The following is an 18,731-nucleotide window of genomic DNA, read 5'->3' on the forward strand; positions in this document are numbered from 1 at the left end:
GCGCCCGCGAAGCCCTCCTCGCTTCGGCACCCCTGGGTGCCCGGCGCTGCCCAGAAGACTGGGGAGAGGGGAGGGGTCCCGGGAGTACTAAAACACCATTTCCTGCCCGCAGGCCCCCACCCACCCCCCACCCCCCAGGAATCCGGATTTAGTAGGTCTCCAGAGTACCCAGGAACTTCTTAGCAAACTCCCCAAGCGATTCTGAGGCAGATGGTGGAAATCCACTAAGGAATGTTCTAACCTTGAGGGCCCTGCAACTCTTCCCGTCCAGTGGTGTTCAACCTCTTTGTTATCTTACTCCTTCCCTAACTGAATTCGCATCTGCAGCACCAATGTATGAGACACATAAAAGGAGCATTTTATGGGTGTGAATTACTAACTCTAAATTTATAACTTATAAAGCTAATCAGGGAGAACAAGGGGGCTATTTTATTGAATACACACATTTGAAGTGGAGGCTGCATTCATAGCCAGGTCTAGTCTCTGAAACCCATGGGGAAGGCCCTGCTGCAGGGATCACATTGAGAAACAACAGATTCACAGGAAAGGTAGACTTGAGGGAGGAAAAACGTCCTGCAAATTTTGACTATTCTTTTATTAAACTGCTACCCAGGTTTGAAAGAAGAGGAAAGTAAAGGAGTGTAAATTTATATTACAAAGTTGAATATCTAATAAATGCTTAAAATCTGTTAAGTAATTTGGTATGCTTAAAATACCAAAAATATCTAATAAATGCTTACATTACTCATAAACAGAAAATTCGGAGGAAAAAAACACACGCCAAACTCACACTGAAGTTAAAGCTCTCCATAATAGGGCTGCATCACGACTCAGGAGCACACCTTCACTAGTTATTGCCCAACTTTTTCCCTAGGAGGAAAGAAAATTGGCAAATGGAGGAAAAAAACACACGCCAAACTCACACTGAAGTTAAAGCTCTCCATAATAGGGCTGCATCACGACTCTGGAGCACACCTTCACTAGTTATTGCCCAACTTTTTCCCTAGGAGGAAAGAAAATTGGCAAATTCTCCCAAGTCCTGCTGGCACGAAACCAAGCGTGTGGCACCTGGGCGTTAGTGGTGGCCTCAGTGGTACAGGTTGATGTGTACAGACTCACCAGGCTAGTGCTGACCTGGAACTACACCAGGAAAGAAAAGCCCAGCAGGCAGACCAGAGGAGCTTCCCAGAGCTGCCCAAGAAACTTGCTTCTCCAGCAACCCAAGTTAACCCTCTGGTCGTTTCCAACACTGTGTGTTCTTTTTTTGAAATACAGTTTTAAAAATGGTTAAAATGCTTGAAATTCAACTCAAGACCCCTGCAGAATTTGTAAGGTGCCTCTGAAGGGCCCCAGGGAGGAATATGAAAATTACCTATTTGATCTAACCCCTCCCCTCCCTTTCTCCATTTTGCAAATAGGAAGCTGGGGTACAGGAACATTAAAGTGGGCTTGATCAAGGTGATGTGGCTAGTGTTAGGGTCAGAGAATTTAGGCCATCCACTTTCTTTCCGGTGGTTTTTCTGTGATTCCACAGTGCCTGCTGGCTCTGGGAAAAGAGCAAACGGCACAAGCTAATGTGTGTTTAGGAGTCCTCCTCCTGGTCCGGCCCCTCTCCAGAGCCTTCTCAACTCTCCCCTCTTTGCAGAGCCCCGCCTCCGGTTCACAAGGCCTCTGCAGGACGTGGAGGGCCGGGAGCATGGCATCGCCGTGCTGGAGTGTAAAGTACCCAACTCCCGCATCCCCACGGCCTGGTTCCGTGAGGACCAGCGGCTGCTGCCCTGCCGCAAGTATGAGCAGATCGAAGAGGGCGCTGTCCGGCGCCTCATCATCCACAGGCTGAAGGCGGACGATGACGGCGTCTACCTGTGCGAGATGAGGGGCCGGGTTCGCACTGTGGCCAATGTGACGGTCAAAGGTCTGCTGGCCAGCGGGAGGAGGCTGAGGCTGAGGCAGGCAGATGCTCAGACCCCGGGCTGATGGGTTCCCATCTGCATCTCAGGGCCCATCCTGAAGCGGCTGCCCCGGAAGCTCGACGTCCTGGAGGGAGAGAACGCGGTGCTGCTGGTGGAGACACGAGAAGCTGCCGTTGAGGGGTGCTGGAGCCGTGATGGGGAGGAGCTGCCGGACACCTGCCAGAGCAGCTCGGGCCACATGCATGCCCTGGTCCTTCCGGGGGTCACCCGAGAAGATGCTGGCGAGGTCACCTTTAGGCTGGGCAATTCCCGTACCACCACTCTGCTCAGAGTCAAATGTGAGGACGTGAGGGCTTCTGGACTGGAGGGCCAGGGCAGGAGGGTGACCAGAAGCCAGAGCCTGGGTTGACAAAGTAGATTTAGGTGGAAGGCCTGTGGGAGGCCTGAGCAGGGCTCAGATGCAAACCTTGCCTTTTCTCAGGTGTCAAGCACAATCCCCCCGGGCCCCCCGTTTTGGCAGAGATGTTTAAGGGCCACAAGAACACAGTCCTGCTGACCTGGAAGCCTCCCGAGCCAGCTCCTGAGACCCCCTTCATCTACCGGCTGGAGCGGCAGGAGGTGGGCTCCGAAGACTGGATCCAGTGCTTCAGCATTGAGAAAGCTGGAGCCGTGGAGGTGCCAGGGGACTGTGTGCCCTCCGAGGGTGACTACCGCTTCCGCGTCTGCACTGTAACCGAACACGGCCGCAGTCCCCACGTTGTGTTCCACGGTTCTGCTCACCTGGGTGAGTTGGTCCTGCCAGAGCCTGCCCGTCAGCAGCCTTCCCATCACCTCTCCTCCCTTCCCTGACCCTCAGCCCCTGTCCTCTTATATGCCTTCCACCTGCCAGTCTCTGCCCTCTGCTACCCCTTTTGGTTCTGACGGCTGCACTCTGTCCCTGCCTCAGTGCCCACAGCTCGCCTGGTGGCAGGTCTGGAGGATGTGCAGGTATACGACGGGGAAGACGCTGTCTTCTCCCTGGATCTCTCCACTATCATCCAGGGCACCTGGTTCCTTAATGGGGAAGAGCTCAAGAGTAACGAGCCAGAGGGCCAGGTGGAGCCTTGGGCCCTGCGGTACCGCATGGAGCAGAAGGGCCTGCAGCACAGACTCATCCTGCAAGCCGTCAGGCACCAGGACAGCGGGGCCCTGGTTGGCTTCAGCTGCCCTGGCGTGCAGGACTCGGCTGCCCTTACCATCCAAGGTTGGTACCAGTGGCCAAGGTTGGACCAGAGTGGGTAGATAGGGTCAAGACACGGAAGTCCTGTTGGCAAAACAAAAGGTGGATGCTGTTTCCATTTCTCACATCCGGGCCAGGAGAGTAAGGAGCATCCGTGGAGGGCTCGGTTGAGGGCTCAGAGGTTCAGAAGGCTGATCTCAACCCACGTGCAACATACAGAGCACCCCTTGTTGTCTTCATCAGCATCGTATCCCAGTTCTCTGGAGCACTTTGTGGTTTACAGAATTCTGTCACATTTGTCACCTCATTTGAGAGATGCAGACCCTGGCCCCTAGTCCCTGGCTGCTTCCTGCCCTGTTGTCTAATTGTCAACACTATCATAGGAACATCCTACATACCAGGCACAGTCCTAACACAATCCTCTCCACAGCCCTATGAGATAGGTTCTTTTGTCATCCCCATTTTATAGAAGGGTGAACTGAGGCGCAGAGAGGTTAACTGACTTGCCCAAAGTCACAAGGCTAATGCTTGGTGGCACTGGATTATGAATCCAGGCAGTCTGGCTTCAGAAACACTATGCCACCTGTTCAAACAGGGAAGCGGCCAGCCCGTGGCTCACTCGGGAGAGTGTGGTGCTGATAACACCAAGGTCACAGGTTCAGATCCCACATAGGGATGGCCGGTTCGCTCACTGGGTGAGCGTGGTGCTGACAACACCAAGTCAAGGGTTAGGATCCCCTTACCGGTCATCTTTAAAAAAAAACAAAAAACAAAAAAAAAACGGAAGCAGAGGGAATGAAGCTTCCCTGAGGAGGACAGTTGGGGGTGGGGGCTGAAAGTTCAAGGAACATGCTAGTGTTTGCCATCTCATCATTGCTGGAGTTTTAAGACCAATCTAGAAATCCAACAGCGCCCAAGCATGGGGTCTTGAGGTGGAATAGCTGCCAGCATTGCAGGCAGAAGGCAAAGGGAGAAATAACCAGCAACCAAAGCAGCATTCCAAAATGTGATCGCCCATGTCAGAATCACCTGCAGGGCTAATTTGTAATGAGGATTCTCTGGTCCTTGCCAGCATGGGGTCTGAGAATCTGTGTTTTTAACAGGCTCCCTAAGAATTCTTATGCACACTAAAACCACTGTTCCTAAGAGCTGGTGTGTAAACCCAAACATATTTTTTAAAACCCCAACAAATGCGTTGACAGCAGTTGTCCCTGATGCATCCACCCCTACACTGAGCACACACTCTGGAAAGAGCAATGCTTATCATGCTTCTCCCTGTGCAGAGAGCCCGGTGCACATCCTGAGCCCTCAGGACAAGGTGTCGTTGACCTTCACCACCTCGGAGCGGGTGGTGCTGACCTGTGAGCTCTCAAGAGCTGACTTCCCAGCAACCTGGTACAAGGACGGGCAGAAGGTGGAGGAGAGTGAGTCGCTGGTGGTAAAGATGGATGGACGCAAACACCGCCTGATCCTGCCCGAGGCCAAAGTACAGGACAGTGGCGAGTTTGAGTGCAGAACGGAAGGGGTCTCAGCCTTCTTCAATGTCACCGTCCAAGGTCAGGAACCGGCCTGGAATCCTGCAGCTGAGGCTGATTCCGGGGCCATGCAAGTCCTGTCCCCGCTCTGCCTGCTTGCAGGGGAGGGTTTCTATAAGGCCAGGGGACATGCTTCAGATCAGTGTGCACTTGCTTCTTAACCCTCAAAATACCACTAAGGGAAGGAGAGGTGGGGGCTAATGTTTATTGGGCACCTACTCTGAGCCAAGTACTATGCCAGGTACTTCATATATACACCATTTCATTTCATCTTCACAACTGAATGAGGGGCAATATAGCTCCAGTGCACAGATGAAGAAACTGAGGCTCTAAGAGGTTATGTGACTCACCTGCTTGTTATCACACAGCAAACAAATGTCATAGTGCAGATTCACATGCAGAACTGTGCTGCTCCTGCTGCCCCAGGCGGTCACAGTCGAACAGAAGCGTTAAGTGCAGTGGTTCAGTGGTTTTCACGAGGCAGTCGGTGATCAAGCTGCTTCAGGATCACCCTGGAAGCTTGGTATCAGTGCAAATGCCCAGGCCCCCGAGAATATCTAGAGCCAGAATATTCAGAGCAGAGCCTGGGATCCTCTCTTAACAAATGCCAACTGTCTGGGAGGGCATCTTGGGAACCACTGGTCCTGCTCATCTTCTCACGCTGAGTGGAAATCCTGTTTCCAACACCATTGCCAGGAGGTCCTGTGGCCCCCACCTGAATGCACCTTGTGACAGGGAGCTCACTATCCATAGGAGATGGCTGTCCCACTGTTGCCACTCCTGCTACTGTCATTGTTCTCCTCCTGCCCCTGCTGGGGGCCTCCTTGTAAAAACAACAGCAAGCAGGGCCCTGATGTGGCTTGACAGTCACCTCCCTTCGCCTAGACAAACGTGGCTGCCACTGTATGAACTCTGCGCCTCCCTCCCTCCATGTCCTCACCCAGCCACCTCTGGTCCTCTGGGGTCCCACTGAGCACTCAGGTGCTACATGATCTCCTATCATGCCTCACTGTCATGCCCTCAGTATCCCACATCATTAACTCCGAGCCCCCTACACACCATGGCCTTAACTGTCCCCCAGTGTCCTGTGCGGATACAGCGTCTCCTGGTCACACAGCCAGTTTGGACTCCCATCTCCCGAGTGTGGGTGTCTGTGTGATCCCATCTCTGCTTCCCACCCAGATCCCCCAGTGCACATCGTGGACCCCCAGGAGCACGTGTTCGTACATGCCATAACCTCTGAGTGCGTCATGCTGACCTGTGAGGTGGACCAAGAGGACGCCCCCGTGCGCTGGTACAAGGACGGGCAGGAAGTGGAGGAGAGTGACGTCGTGGTGCTGGAGAACGAAGGGCCCCATCGCCGCTTGGTGCTGCCCGCCGCCCAGCCCCCAGATGGCGGTGAATTTCAGTGTGTTGCTGGAGAGGAGCGTGCCTACTTCACCGTCACCATCACAGGTGGGGGGGCTGGCAGGACGGGAAGGTGCCCTGTGCTCCCACCGGAGCAGCTGTCACACCCTCACTTCTGGGTCATTATTTCCAGGCCCTGCTACCCTCTCCATTGCTGATTGGACATCCTCCCTTTCTCCTCGACCCATGGTCTTGTCACACTCAGGAAATGCATTGTCATAAGTACAGTGGTGTTGACCACACATGTCACCAGGGAAGCTCTGCCTTCTCCATTCTCCTGAACACCCCCTGACCCTGGGAATGGCAGTTCTCCCACAGGACAGGGTCTAGGAAGGTGGTCCCAGGCACTACAGGGGTCAAAAGCTCTCAGAGGCCTACAGGAGACCCCAGTCCCATCTGGGGACCCAACCCTCCCCTCCCCAGTTCTATCCTTCCTACTATCCCAGTCCCAACCCAGAAAATGTGGAGTGTTTCTCCAGGTGAGTCTGACACCGTGGTTCCCACTGTGCAGCCTGATGTGATTTGGTGACTGTGGTTTTGTCTCCCTGGCCACAATGGCCATATTCATGGGACTGTGTATCTCTGGCTGTCATCAACTGTCTAAGCTGCTATGAGACACAGTACAAAGGAGGTCCCTCTTCGTCAACATGTGGCAGACGTTCCAGGAGTAGGGAACAGGCCCAGATCAGGGAGGGCAGCAGGGCACACCGGCCCTAGCCTCTCGTGCCAGTGGCGACTGTCCCTGTCCTCCAGACGTCTCCTCGTGGATCGTGTACCCTAGTGGCAAGGTGTACGTGGCAGCTGTGCGCCTGGAGCGTGTGGTGCTGACCTGTGAGCTCTGCCGGCCCTGGGCCGAGGTGCGCTGGACCAAGGACGGTGAAGAGGTGGTGGAGAGCCCAGCATTGCTCCTGCAGAAGGAGGACACCATCCGCCGCCTGGTGCTGCCTGCCGTCCAGCTCGAGGACTCCGGCGAGTACTTGTGTGAAATCGACGAGGAGTCGGCCTCCTTCACTGTCACTGTCACAGGTGTGGGCCCACCCCAGCTCTCCAGGGTCACCAGAGGACAGTCCTGAGCCCTGGGGGAGCTGGCCACATATCCCCTAGCTAGCACACTGGTGAGCAGGGCACTGTGGGCTGTGGGTGCATGTACCAGAGTCCCTACCAGGAGTAGCGTTGTTCCACCATCTCCTTTACTGAGCACTTTTTCTGAGTCGGGTGCTGGCAGTAACAGGTGAGTAACGCAGACACGGTCCCTGTTCTCCGAGACCTGCCGGTCTAGCTGGGGAGGCCGCTGTTAACCAGGGGTCGCAAACAGGCAGCCCCTCGGGCCCCAGGCAGCCCACAGATGTGTTTTGTTTGGCCTGCAGAGTCTTACCAAAGTCAGGACAGTTCAAATAACAATCCGGAGTTATGCGTCCTCTTGAAAAAGCCGAAGACCCGGCGGCTCTGGTCCCGCTTCCCCCCATGGCGACGAACAGCTGGCACTGAGTAGCAGCTGCCCCATAATGCGGGGCCCACATTCCTCTGTCCCACCCTCTTTGCTGTTACTTCTTGCCTCTCCCAGACTGCTTCAGCCACTGATCTAACCTACCTGGCCCCTGTGGGCATTTGAGTTTGCGACCCCTGCGTTAAACCAATAAACACGCAAATATCCAGTGACACCTCGTGATAAGTGCTGTGAGGGAAGAGGGCAGAGAGCAGAGCAGGAGAGTCAGGGAGGGCCACAAAGAAGGTCATCACTCCACACATGGGCCAGCCCTGGGCCGGGCTCCGGATATTCAGCAGCACGCAGATGGACACAGTCATGTCCCTCCCGCAGCGCACACCCTGGCAGGAAAGGCAGACACCTTGCAGGGTACTAGAATGTGGCTTGTCAAAGGACACCCGAGGGGGCCCAAGGCCGGGCGCTGCCATCCTGGTTGGGGTGGCAGGAAGTGCCTTCAAAGCTGAAACGAACATAAACAAAGCTAAGTGGGGTGTGGGGTGGGCAGGAGGTGAGGGGAGAATGTTCAAGGCGGGAAAAGCACAGGGCAACTGTGGGAGTGGTGGCGGTTTGGTGCCGGAGACTTGGGGGCTACAGCTCACAGCGCCAATCCCAGTGTGTATGTATGGGGGTGTGAGGGTGTTGGGGTCATAGAGCCTAGGCAGTTCTGGGTGGCACAGAAGAACCCTGATGGCTGCACTGGAACGACCATCCTACTGCTGGCACAGTCCTATCACCCTCCCCCTGCCCTGCCCTAGGAGTAATGTCCCAGCCAGGCTGAGCTGCTTAGGGCCCTTGCACTCCCTGCACCCCAGATAGCTCAGCCTGGCGCACACAAGCCCCCAATGCTGAAGAAGCCTTCTGCATGTGTGCTGTCCTGCAGTGAGTCACTTTTACCCTTTCCTGCACCCAGCTCTGGCCAGACATAATGACCACAGCTGCACAAATTTCAGCCCAACCCTGGGCTCCCTACAAAACACCAGACTCTTCACAGGAAGTTCACACAAACACCACCTCGGCTCTAGGCCACAGAATCAAGTCTGACACCAAGGAGGTCCCAGGGCACCCCAGTCCCATTGCTACACCCTGCCTTCACCCCACAACCCCTGTCACCTCCCTCACCCCTCAGGCAGTCTCACTCTGCAATCTCCTGGCCTTGCTGGGCCCCAGATAACCAGCCTGTATCTTCCAAACTCTTAGAGCAAGCTCATTTTGGGGGGTGGGTTGTGTGGGCTTAAGGCAAGAGTGCCCCACAGGTACCTCTGCCCATGCGCACCCCTACAAAACCCAAGACCAGGAAGCTAGTAGTTCCCCAGCCCAGCCGCAAGGGGGCCAAGCACTAAAGGAGCACTAAAGTCTCCTGCAGACTTGAAGATTTTGGGGGACCAATCCGGGGCGTTGGGGAGTGGGCTCACCGCACTGGTCACCACCAATGTTGACATGGCTCCCTTTCTGTGGAGGAATGAGCAGCACTTGGAGATGAGCTCCCAGAATCAGTGTTTAGCATCCCTGGGGAACACCCAGACAGATGTTGGCAACTCTCATGCACAGGTGCAAACAGCATTACTGAGTTCCTGCAAGCCTTGGCTGGGAATACCCACCACTGCCTGCAGAGTTCCCTTTAACAGATGGTGTTTCTTCCTCCTGCCCTAGAGTAGGTGTGGCCAGGTGTAACGTAAAGAAGGTGCTTAATTACTGTGCCCCAGTTCCATCATCTAGAAAATGGGGATAAAACAATACTGTGCTCCTAGGATTGCTGCAAAGGTTAAATGTGCAAAGTGCTTAGGACTGTTCCTAGAACTTTAGGAAGCAGGATGTAAATGCTTGCTGTTACAGAGCCATCATCCTTTATTATACACAATTCCAAAACCGAAACAACTCTCAAAATCAAAAGGCTCTTTTTAGGTTTGGTATTCAGTCATTTCAGTAAAACCTGAGCTCAACTGCTGTGATGCTATTTCTCCTCTTTAATTATCCTGCTTAGGATGAATATAATATATGTGACACTGCGGAGATGTTAATGTGATTGACTGGGGGGTGTCCCAGTCGGACCTGAGGGAGGTATGTGATCATGATAAATGCATCATTTCTGGAATCCAAAGCATTCTGGATTCTGTAACACCCCTGTCCCCAGGGATTTCAGAGAACAGATTGTGGACCTATTATTTATTATTATTGTTATTATATTTGCTCCTCTTATTATCATGTGAGTGACAGGAGCTTCATGCTGCCAGTGCCTCTAAGGAGGCTGGCAGTGACTTTGTGACAGCCTGTGGTTGCCCCCACTCTGCAGAGCCCCCTGTGCGGATCACATACCCCCAGGATGAGGTGACCTTAATCGCTGTGAGCTTGGAGTGTGTGGTGCTGACGTGTGAGCTGTCTCGGGAGGATGCCCCTGTGCGCTGGTACAAGGATGGGCTGGAGGTGGAAGAGAGCGAGGCCCTGGTGCTGGAGAGCGATGGGCCCCGCCGCCGCCTAGTGCTGCCCGCTGCCCAGCCTGAGGATGGGGGCGAGTTCGTGTGCGATGCCGGAGACGACTCGGCCTTCTTCACTGTCACTGTCACAGGTGGGGCAGTCTCTGGGGCACAGACCCCCAACCATCCCTACTCGCTCCCCAGCTTCCAGCCTCCTCATTCTCAGCCATCAGAGAGTCCTGCTTGCCCAAATCAGCCCAGGACCCAGCAATTAGGATCATTCTTTAAACAAATACTTAGTGAGCAACTACGATGTGCTCGGCACTGTTCTAGTTGCTGGGGATAGTGAACCAATAAGACAAAGCCTTCTATCTTCATGGAGCTTACATTCTAGTGAGGGCGGACAAAGCATGAGTAAAACAGATGGCTCGTCAGGTGTTGGTAAGAGCATCGGAGGCAAAGCAGGGAACAGTAGGAGCTGGGGGCGGGCATAGAATGGGGCGTGCATTAAGGCTCAATAGATCTGGGGTGTGGATGAGTCTAGATCTACCTCTTTCTGTCTGTGTGATCTTGGGCATAAAGCAGGGAACAGTAGGAGCTGGGGGCGGGCATAGAATGGGGTGTGCATTAAGGCCCAATAGATCTGGGGTGTGGATGAGTCTAGATCTACCTCTTTCTGTCTGTGTGATCTTGGGCAAGTCATTTTCCTCTAAAAAGATCACAGGTCCTCATCCGACAGCTGTGCACCCCCTGGGGAGTGGACCAGAGTGACAGAAAAGAGCTGCAGTGTGCTTGGCACGGTGCCTGGCACACAGCAAGTGCCCGTGGATTGTAGCTGGTACCAATCGCAAGAACCGTGCTGCCAAGGCTGGTGGGTGAGGCAGGGAGAGGCCTGCTAGCCAAGCCTATGTGCCCCTCTCTCTGCCCCCCTGCTAGCCCCACCAGAGAGGATTGTGCACCCTGTAGCCCGCTCCCTGGATCTGCAGTTTGGGGCTCCAGGGCGCGTGGAGCTGCGCTGTGAGGTGGCCCCAGCTGGTTCCCAGGTTCGCTGGTACAAGGACGGACTGGAGGTGGAGGCATCAGAGGCCCTGCAGCTGGGCGCTGAGGGGCCTGCCCGCACCCTGACTCTGCCCCATGCCCAGCCTGAGGATGCCGGGGAGTATGTGTGTGAGACCCGTGATGAGGCCGTGACCTTCAACATCAGCCTGGCCGGTGGGTACTCCCGCCCAGTTCAGGGCAGGGAGGCAGGGGCAAGCATGGGCTGACAGACCCCCTCCTCTCTTGGCCCAGAGCCCCCAGTGCAGTTCCTTGCCCCAGAGGCAGCGCCCAGCCCTCTGTGTGTGGCCCCCGGGGAGCCAGTGGTGCTGAGCTGTGAACTGTCCCGGGCTGGCGCCCCTGTGTTCTGGAGCCACAACGGGAAGCCGGTGCAGGAAGACAAGGGCTTGGAGCTCCAGGCCGAGGGCCCCCGCCGCATCCTCTGCATCCGGGCTGCAGAGCCCCCCCATGCAGGCATCTACACCTGCCAGTCTGGGGCAGCCCCAGAGGCCCCAAGCCTCAGCTTCACCGTTCAGATAGCTGGTGAGTACAGCCAAGGCAGATAGCCTGAGAGTAGCACCCCAAAACCTATGGGTTTCCGCACTTTTCTAGCACAACTTGCCCATTCCTTGCCCCAGCTCTCTCATTACCTTTCCGCACCTCACCTCCCACTGCCCTTCTCGCAGCCCTTGAGCCTCTTCCTCTCAGTGACCCCCAGCTCTGACCCTACAGAGCCCCCCGTGCGGGTGGTGGCCCCCGAGGCAGCCCAGACGAGGGTTCGAAGCACCCCAGGTGGGGACCTAGAGCTGATGGTACACCTCTCCGGGCCAGGGGGCCCTGTGCGCTGGTACAAGGACGGGGAGCGACTGGCAAGTGAGGGGCGGGTGCAGCTGGAGCAGGCCGGGGCCAAGCAGGTTCTGCGGGTGCAGGGGGCACGGAGAGGGGACTCTGGGGAGTACCTGTGCGATGCGTCCCAGGACAGCCGCATCTTCCTCGTCAGTGTGGAAGGTAACAGTACACCCCTCACACCCTTTGGGCCCTGGTACCCCCAAGGACCACCCCCCACCATTCTAAGCCCCCTTATCCCCCTACCCTCGCCTTGCTGCCTCTGGCTCCAGCCAATGCATGAATGACTGATACTGTGATGCAGGCTCAGGGCTCCCTTTTCCAGGAACCCTCAAATAGGAGAAGCCATAACCCAGTAGTTAAAAGCAGGGCCTCTGGAGTTGACCCACCCAGCTTCCAGCCTGGATCCTGTTCCCCAGTAGCTGTGTGACGTTAACCAAGTTGCTTAACCTCTCTGGGCCCCAGCTCTGAAATGAGGGGATAGTGCTTATCTTACAGGGCTGTTGTGACAATTTAAATGCTATAAATAGGGTCCACGGTAAATGATCTATTATTAGGGAGACAGGGTAGGATTGAGAGGAGCTGGATGAAGGGAGTGGGGGGGTTGGCATCTTGTCCTTTGGGACACCCCCATGGCTGACACACAGTAGGTCCTCATGAAAGGTGTGTTAAATGATGGGAACGAGGGCCTGTACCCTGAAGCAGGGGATGAAAAGAAGAGAAGGGGAAAGACCCAGCACAGCTCACTGCCTGACCCCACCCCCCAGAGCCACCACCGGTGAAGCTGGTCTCAGAGCTGACACCACTAACTGTCCATGAGGGCGATGATGCCACATTCCGGTGTGAAGTCTCTCCCCCAGATGCCGACGTCACCTGGCTGCGCAACGGGGACATTGTCACTCCAGGGCCCCAGCTGGAGATGGCCCAGAATGGTGCAAGCCGCACACTGACCGTGCGAAACTGCCAGCTGGAGGATGCAGGGACCGTGACTGCACGGGCAGGGGGCACGATCACAAGTGCCCGGCTCCATGTTCGAGGTTTGGTCCTGATGGAGACAAAAATGCTCTGTACCCTGTCCCTGTACTCCCAGCCCTGGCACTAGCAGCCTCGTCCTTCCATCTAGGGACAGACCAGTGGGGTGCAGCAGAGGCCAGCCTCCAGCCTCCAGCCCCCTGCAGGCTCCATGGCCTCCTCTCTTCTTCCCCACCAGAGACAGAGCTGCTGTTCCTGCGGCGGCTGCAAGATGTGCGGGCTGAGGAAGGCCAGGACGTGTGCCTCGAAGTGGAGACAGGCCGAGTGGGTGCAGCAGGGGCTGTGCGCTGGGTGCGAGGTGGGGACCCCCTCCCCCTCGACTCTCGCCTGTCCATGGCCCAGGATGGCCACATCCACCGCCTCTTCATCCATGGTGTCCTACTGGCTGACCAGGGCACCTATGGCTGTGAAAGCCACCACGATCGCACCCTGGCCAGGCTCAGCGTGAGGCGTGAGTGCCCTGTCTTCTCCTAAGGCATCATCCGCCCCATGGTACAGCCTTTCCTGGCTGTCCCAGAGCCCTTCAGACCCCCACCAAAGTGCCCCTCGCTGCTGAGGAAAGTCAGCCCTGGCCATCCCAGTCCAGGGATAGAAACTGAAGCATCCTGCCCAAAGCAAAACTTTTCTTTTTCTAATGTTTACTATTTACCTTGGTAGTCCATGTGCATTTTGCATTCTATTTCATATTTCCAAGTTGGCTTTGCTATAAACATAAATATTATACTCCAAAAGGACATGTCATGTTCATCCTTCAGTTGTGTGGCCCAGGGATACACATGCCCATTTAAGAAGCAGGGATGGCTGACAAATAGCATCCCCGACTCCCCATCCCAAGCTGGAGCTCTGTATTTAGCTGTGCGACCTCATGCTAGTTACTTAACCTTTCTGAGCCAAATCTCCTTTAAAATGGAGCTCATCCATACCTAAAAGGTCTTTGGGAACACTAACTGAGATAACATGAAAAATACCCACACAGAGCTTGGTAAATGGTTGTGGTTGGTGATACATATTCTCTTCTAATTTATTTCATTTGTTTAATCGTTACGATAAACTCATGTTTCAATGATATTCACCTTGTACAATTGAGGAAATTAGGGCCCAGAGAGGTCAAACAGTTTGCCAAGCATCACACAGCATACAAACTATGTGGTAGAGCTAGGTTCCAATCCCAGTGGGTCTGACTGCAAATTCCATGCTCCTTCCAGACTCCTCAACCCTCTAACCACCGCTTTCCCCTTTTTTGTCCTTTCCTAACCCCAATACACCCCTCCCCTCACCAAGTCTGGCCACTGTGCTCCCTTCCTCCTGCACCCTGCTTCTGAACTTCTTTTGTCAGGGCCTTAGGTTGGGTGCAGGCAGGGCCCAGGGGTGGGTGGGCCCCTACAACCCCTGCCCAGAGCTGGAGCCCTTCCTCTCTCCCCATCTCCTCCCACCAGCGAGACAACTGAGAGCACTACGGCCTCTGGAGGATGTGACTGTCACCGAGGGGGACAGCGCCACCTTCCAGCTAGAGCTGTCCCAGGAGGGTGTGACCGGGGAGTGGGCCCGGGGCGGAGTCCGGCTGCAGCCAGGGCCCAAGTGCCACATCCACGCAGAGGGCCATATGCACCGTCTGGTACTGAGCGGCCTGGGCTTGGCCGACTCAGGCTGCGTCTCCTTCACAGTGGATTCCCTGCGCTGTGCAGCAAGACTCACTGTGAGAGGTGTGGACTCTGGGACCACCGCCTGCTTGCTATCCCTCCTGGCCCTACTGACACCCCTGGATGTAACTATTGATCCCACTACCCATGTAGCCCCTACTAACAATGCCTGTCCCAGTGTGGCCCTCACTGACCTCTGCCAGAATGTGACTCCCCTGACCCATTGGCCCTATGTGGTCCCAGTGACTGCCCTGCCTGAGTGTGGCTTCGTTGACCACTCCAGTCCCTGTGGCCACTGACTGCCCCAGGCCCTGAGAACTACTGACCGTGCCACCATGAGCATGCCTGTGCCAGTGTGGTTCCTACTGTCTGCCCACCTGACCACTCTGTGACCACACCTGCCTGCTGTGGCCCCCTCTGCCTGCCTGGGTGTGACCACTCAAGTCCCTCCAGTCCACTGACTGTGCCTGTCTAACTCCACCAGCAACTCTGCTTGATTGTCCCCATTTTTGCTTCCAGCCCCAGCGTGTTGCCCACTGACCACACCTGTGCTAGGGTCTCTGAACCAATTGTGTCCCCGACTGATCAATATCTCCTACTGTCCCCCTACTCCAGCCAAGCGTGGCTCCCACTGACCAGGCCTGGCTATGGGTGACTCCACTAGCATCTCTGCTCCAGTTTCCACCATTCCCCTCTAGCCTCCAGCATGTCCACCACTGACCACCTTAAAGTGTGGCTCCCAGCTGGCCACTTCTGCTGCATTGACCCTCTGGCTCTGCTGTGTCCCCCACTGACCAGCATCCCCCTTAGGCCACTTGTCCCAGCACATCCCTCACTCACTAATAGCCTCCATTCATCACTTGTCTACTATCATGTGTCCACCACTGACCCCTTGTACCCAAGTGTGTCCTCCTTGTCCCTGCAAGCTGAATCCCCATCTGCCTTTACCCCTGCTCCCTCTGCACTGTTCTCCCTCTCCCACTCCCAGAGATCCCAGTGACCATTGTGCGGGGGCCACAGGACCTAGAGGTGACCGAGGGCGACACAGCTACGTTGGAGTGCGAGCTTTCCCAGGCCTTGGCTGATGTTACCTGGGAGAAGGTCAGAGCACAGCCCCAGCCCAGACCACTTCGGCATAATGACAACAATAATAATGCCCCAAACAAAAAATTAATACTCATTGAGTGGATGTGCCTGGCACTGTGGTAAGACTTACGTTACATTTAATCCTCTAATCCTTACAACACTGTGAGGTAGGCCTCCTCAGCACGGTGTTATTTATGAGGAAACTGACGCTCAGTGGGATGAAATTACTTGCCCAAGGACAGACAAAAGGGACAGAGCCCATATTTGAATCAAGGTTTGCCTGATTCCAGAATCCGCGCTCTTGTTCCGTGTGATCGGTACCTGGCTCTGGGCTTCCCGCGCCCGGGGTGCCTCTTCTCGGCCCTAAAGTCCCCAAAGAGTAACACCTTCTCAAAGAGGCTCCTGGCGCGGCCCAGAAGGCATGAGACAGCCCTATCCCAGCCAGGGAACACAAGACATGCATAAAGGCGCCTCGAGACCACTTGGCATCAACTCAGGGCCCCGCCCCGCCTTCCAGGGCCGCGGCCCTGTGCTCAGCCGGGCTCGCCCCGACCCTCTGCAACTCCCGCCCCTAGGACGGGCGCGCGCTCACCCCCAGCCCTCGGCTCAGGCTCCAGACCCTTGGCACTCGCCGCCTTCTCCAGCTGCGTCGCTGCGGACTCTCGGACGCCGGGACCTACAGCTGCGCGGCGGGGACGGCCCGCGCCGGGCCCGTCCGCCTGACCGTGCGCGGTGGGTATGGGGCAATGCTGGGGCTGGGCACGGCCTTGCACAAGGGGGCTGCAGACCCATCCTTCCCTGGGGCTGACCCCTGGCGCTTCTAGAGAAGGGGCGGGGCTTGGGCGGGACCAAGGCCGCCCCGCCCCGCCTCACGTTCCGGGCTCCGCCCCAGAGCGCGTGTTGTCAATGCTCTCCGAGCTCCGGTCGGTGCGCGCCCGGGAAGGCAACGGCGCCACGTTCGAGTGCGTCGTGTCGGAGGCAGAGGCCGCCGGGCGCTGGGAGCTCGGGGGCCGTCCGCTGCGAACCGGAGGCCGCGTCCGCATCCGACAGGAAGGTCTGGCCTCCTTTCTACCCTCTCTGGCCTCTTGCTGCTCCGCCCAGGCTCAAACAGATCCCGCCCCACTAGGATAAGCCCCGCCTCCGCCTCAAATAGGCCCCGCCCCGAGCCCGAAGAACCTGGTCTCAGGCAGGGCCTTTTCGCCGCCCCCAGCCCCGAGTCCTGTACTGCTCCTCCTCCCTCTCCGTATCCCGGTCCCTCCCACCCCAGCGTACACTTACCGCGTCCCAACCAACCCGAGGGCCTGCTCCGGCCCCACCAGGGCCTTTTCGCCGCCCCCAGCCCCGAGTCCTGTACTGCTCCTCCTCCCTCTCGGTATCCCGGTCCCTCCCACCCCAGCGTACACTTACCGCGTCCCAACCAACCCAAGGGCCTGCTCCGGCCCCACCCTCACCCCGGACCCTCCCCAGAGGCGGCTCTGGACTCACTAGCGCCCTCCTCACCCCCAGGAAAGAAACGCATTCTGGTGCTGAGCGAGCTGCGCGCCGAGGATGCGGGTGAAGTCCTCTTCCAGGCGGGACCCGCCCAGTCCTTGGCACTGCTGGAGGTGGAGGGTAAGCAAATGGAGCGGGCCGTCAGGAAAGAGGGCATCACCTTCTGCCCTGGGACTGACCGTCTGGCGGCTGGTCCTAGGAAGGCTGCCTCCCTCCCTTCTCCTACCCTCGAGGGGCTCTCCTGGGGCGGGTCACAGAGGGCAGCGCGTTTCCTGGGGAGGAGGTGGGGTGGAGGAGAGTGGGTTGGGTGCACAGAGGAACGGATCGGTGGCATAGAGGACTGGGGCCAGGAGTAGAGGTCGCAGGGGTGCGTCTCTCCTCCTGAGAGCCGTACGTGTCACTATTAACTTAAGCCTCCGCCCCTTCACCCCCCACCCCCAGCATTGCCTGTCCAGATGTGCCGTCGCCCCCCTCGCGAAAAGACGGCTCTGATTGGCCGCCGGGCGGTGCTGGAGGTGACTGTGTCCCGCTCAGGGGGCCACGTGTGCTGGTTGCGGGAGGGGATCGAGCTGTGTCCCGGAGACAAGTACGAGATGCGCAGCCACGGCCCCACCCACAGCCTGGTCATCCATGACGTGCGACCTGAGGACCAGGGCACCTACTGCTGCCAGGCCGGCCAAGACAGCGCCCACACCCGGCTGCTGGTGGAGCGTGAGTATAGCCGACTGGCCAGGCGGGAGGGGGTGTCGCGAGCTGTTGGGCTGAAGTTTCCAGGACTTGGGGTGGCATTTGGTTCTGGGATGTGTTGGAGGTGGGGAGTGGGGGAGAGATGGGATAGAATACACCCAAGGCTGAGGAGGGGAGGGAGCCCCAAGTTCTCACCAGGAACTAATGGGTTCAAGGCACCCGTTCTCACCTTTCCACACCCCTGTCAGGGCTCCTCCTCACTGCCTCCTGCCTCTGGACCACGTTTGTCTCTCCTGTACACCCGGTTTCTACCAATTTTTCTCTTTTTCACCTAGTTACTGATCTGTACCCCCCACCTGTCCCTCACCCCTTCCTGCTCTCTGCCCAGCTGGCTTCTGCCCATCTATGCGAGTTTAACATCAGCCTGGGCAGAGGGCTCCTGAGCTAGTCCCATTTCTTTCCTTTTCCACATAGAAGATGCTCCTTCCCTGCCCCCCCGCCCCAACCCCTGCATTCTCTTCAGATGCCATGCTTTGCCCCACCCCTAACTGACCCTCACCTTCCGCCCCCACAGACAGCCCTGACAGAGGCCCAGAAAGGGTGGGGTAGAGGCTGAGGGTGTCCAGGTTCTGCCAGGAGGGAGGGAGGTGGTATCTACTCTCTCCCCAGACCCACATGGAGTCATTACTCTGCAGGTAACTAGAAGGACTGGACCAAGCCAGGCGGGTGTCCTTGGACTGCTTGGAAGGCGTGTGCCCTTACCCTGGGCAGGGGTGGGGAGACAGGGGAACGAGAGGTGCTGGGAAGGAAACAATAAAGTGCAACAGCTCATTTCCCTGTCTCTCTGTGTGACATGGAAGGGCAGACCTTGCCTGGAGCCCCTGTGTAGTGAGTGACACAGAGGACTGAAGGCTGTAGTGCTTCAGGCTTGGCCTATGGAAAT

General features: G+C 56.8%; 1 protein-coding gene across 1 annotated transcript; it reads left to right on the forward strand.

Annotated features, from left to right (window-relative positions):
• Positions 1 to 1,292: 1,292 nt before the first annotated feature.
• On the forward strand, positions 1,293 to 18,621 carry OBSL1 (obscurin-like 1). The gene is made up of 21 exons (XM_008580489.1): positions 1,293 to 1,333; positions 1,587 to 1,915; positions 2,000 to 2,251; positions 2,395 to 2,697; positions 2,860 to 3,156; positions 4,416 to 4,688; positions 5,850 to 6,122; positions 6,828 to 7,100; positions 9,851 to 10,123; positions 10,908 to 11,183; positions 11,262 to 11,549; positions 11,739 to 12,014; positions 12,620 to 12,889; positions 13,063 to 13,335; positions 14,321 to 14,587; positions 15,513 to 15,625; positions 16,186 to 16,342; positions 16,503 to 16,664; positions 17,117 to 17,221; positions 17,543 to 17,812; positions 18,484 to 18,621. The coding sequence occupies exons 1-21, from the start codon at positions 1,293 to 1,295 to the stop codon at positions 18,489 to 18,491; spliced, it is 4,779 nt and encodes a 1,592-aa protein (XP_008578711.1). The 3' UTR covers positions 18,492 to 18,621.
• Positions 18,622 to 18,731: the final 110 nt, after the last annotated feature.

The sequence above is a fragment of the Galeopterus variegatus genome, unplaced genomic scaffold (assembly GCF_000696425.1).
Source record: "Galeopterus variegatus unplaced genomic scaffold, G_variegatus-3.0.2 Scaffold2108, whole genome shotgun sequence".
Lineage (NCBI taxonomy): Eukaryota > Metazoa > Chordata > Mammalia > Dermoptera > Cynocephalidae > Galeopterus > Galeopterus variegatus.

Bases quoted from the DNA above. Each gene is read 5' to 3' on its own strand.
- OBSL1 (XM_008580489.1), top strand. From the start codon at position 1,293: ATGCTTGAAATTCAACTCAAGACCCCTGCAGAATTTGTAAG. The intron at 7,101-9,850 runs GTGTGGGCCCAC...CCCACTCTGCAG, and splicing joins CTTCACTGTCACTGTCACAG to AGCCCCCTGTGCGGATCACA. The intron at 14,588-15,512 runs GTGTGGACTCTG...TCCCACTCCCAG, and splicing joins AGCAAGACTCACTGTGAGAG to AGATCCCAGTGACCATTGTG.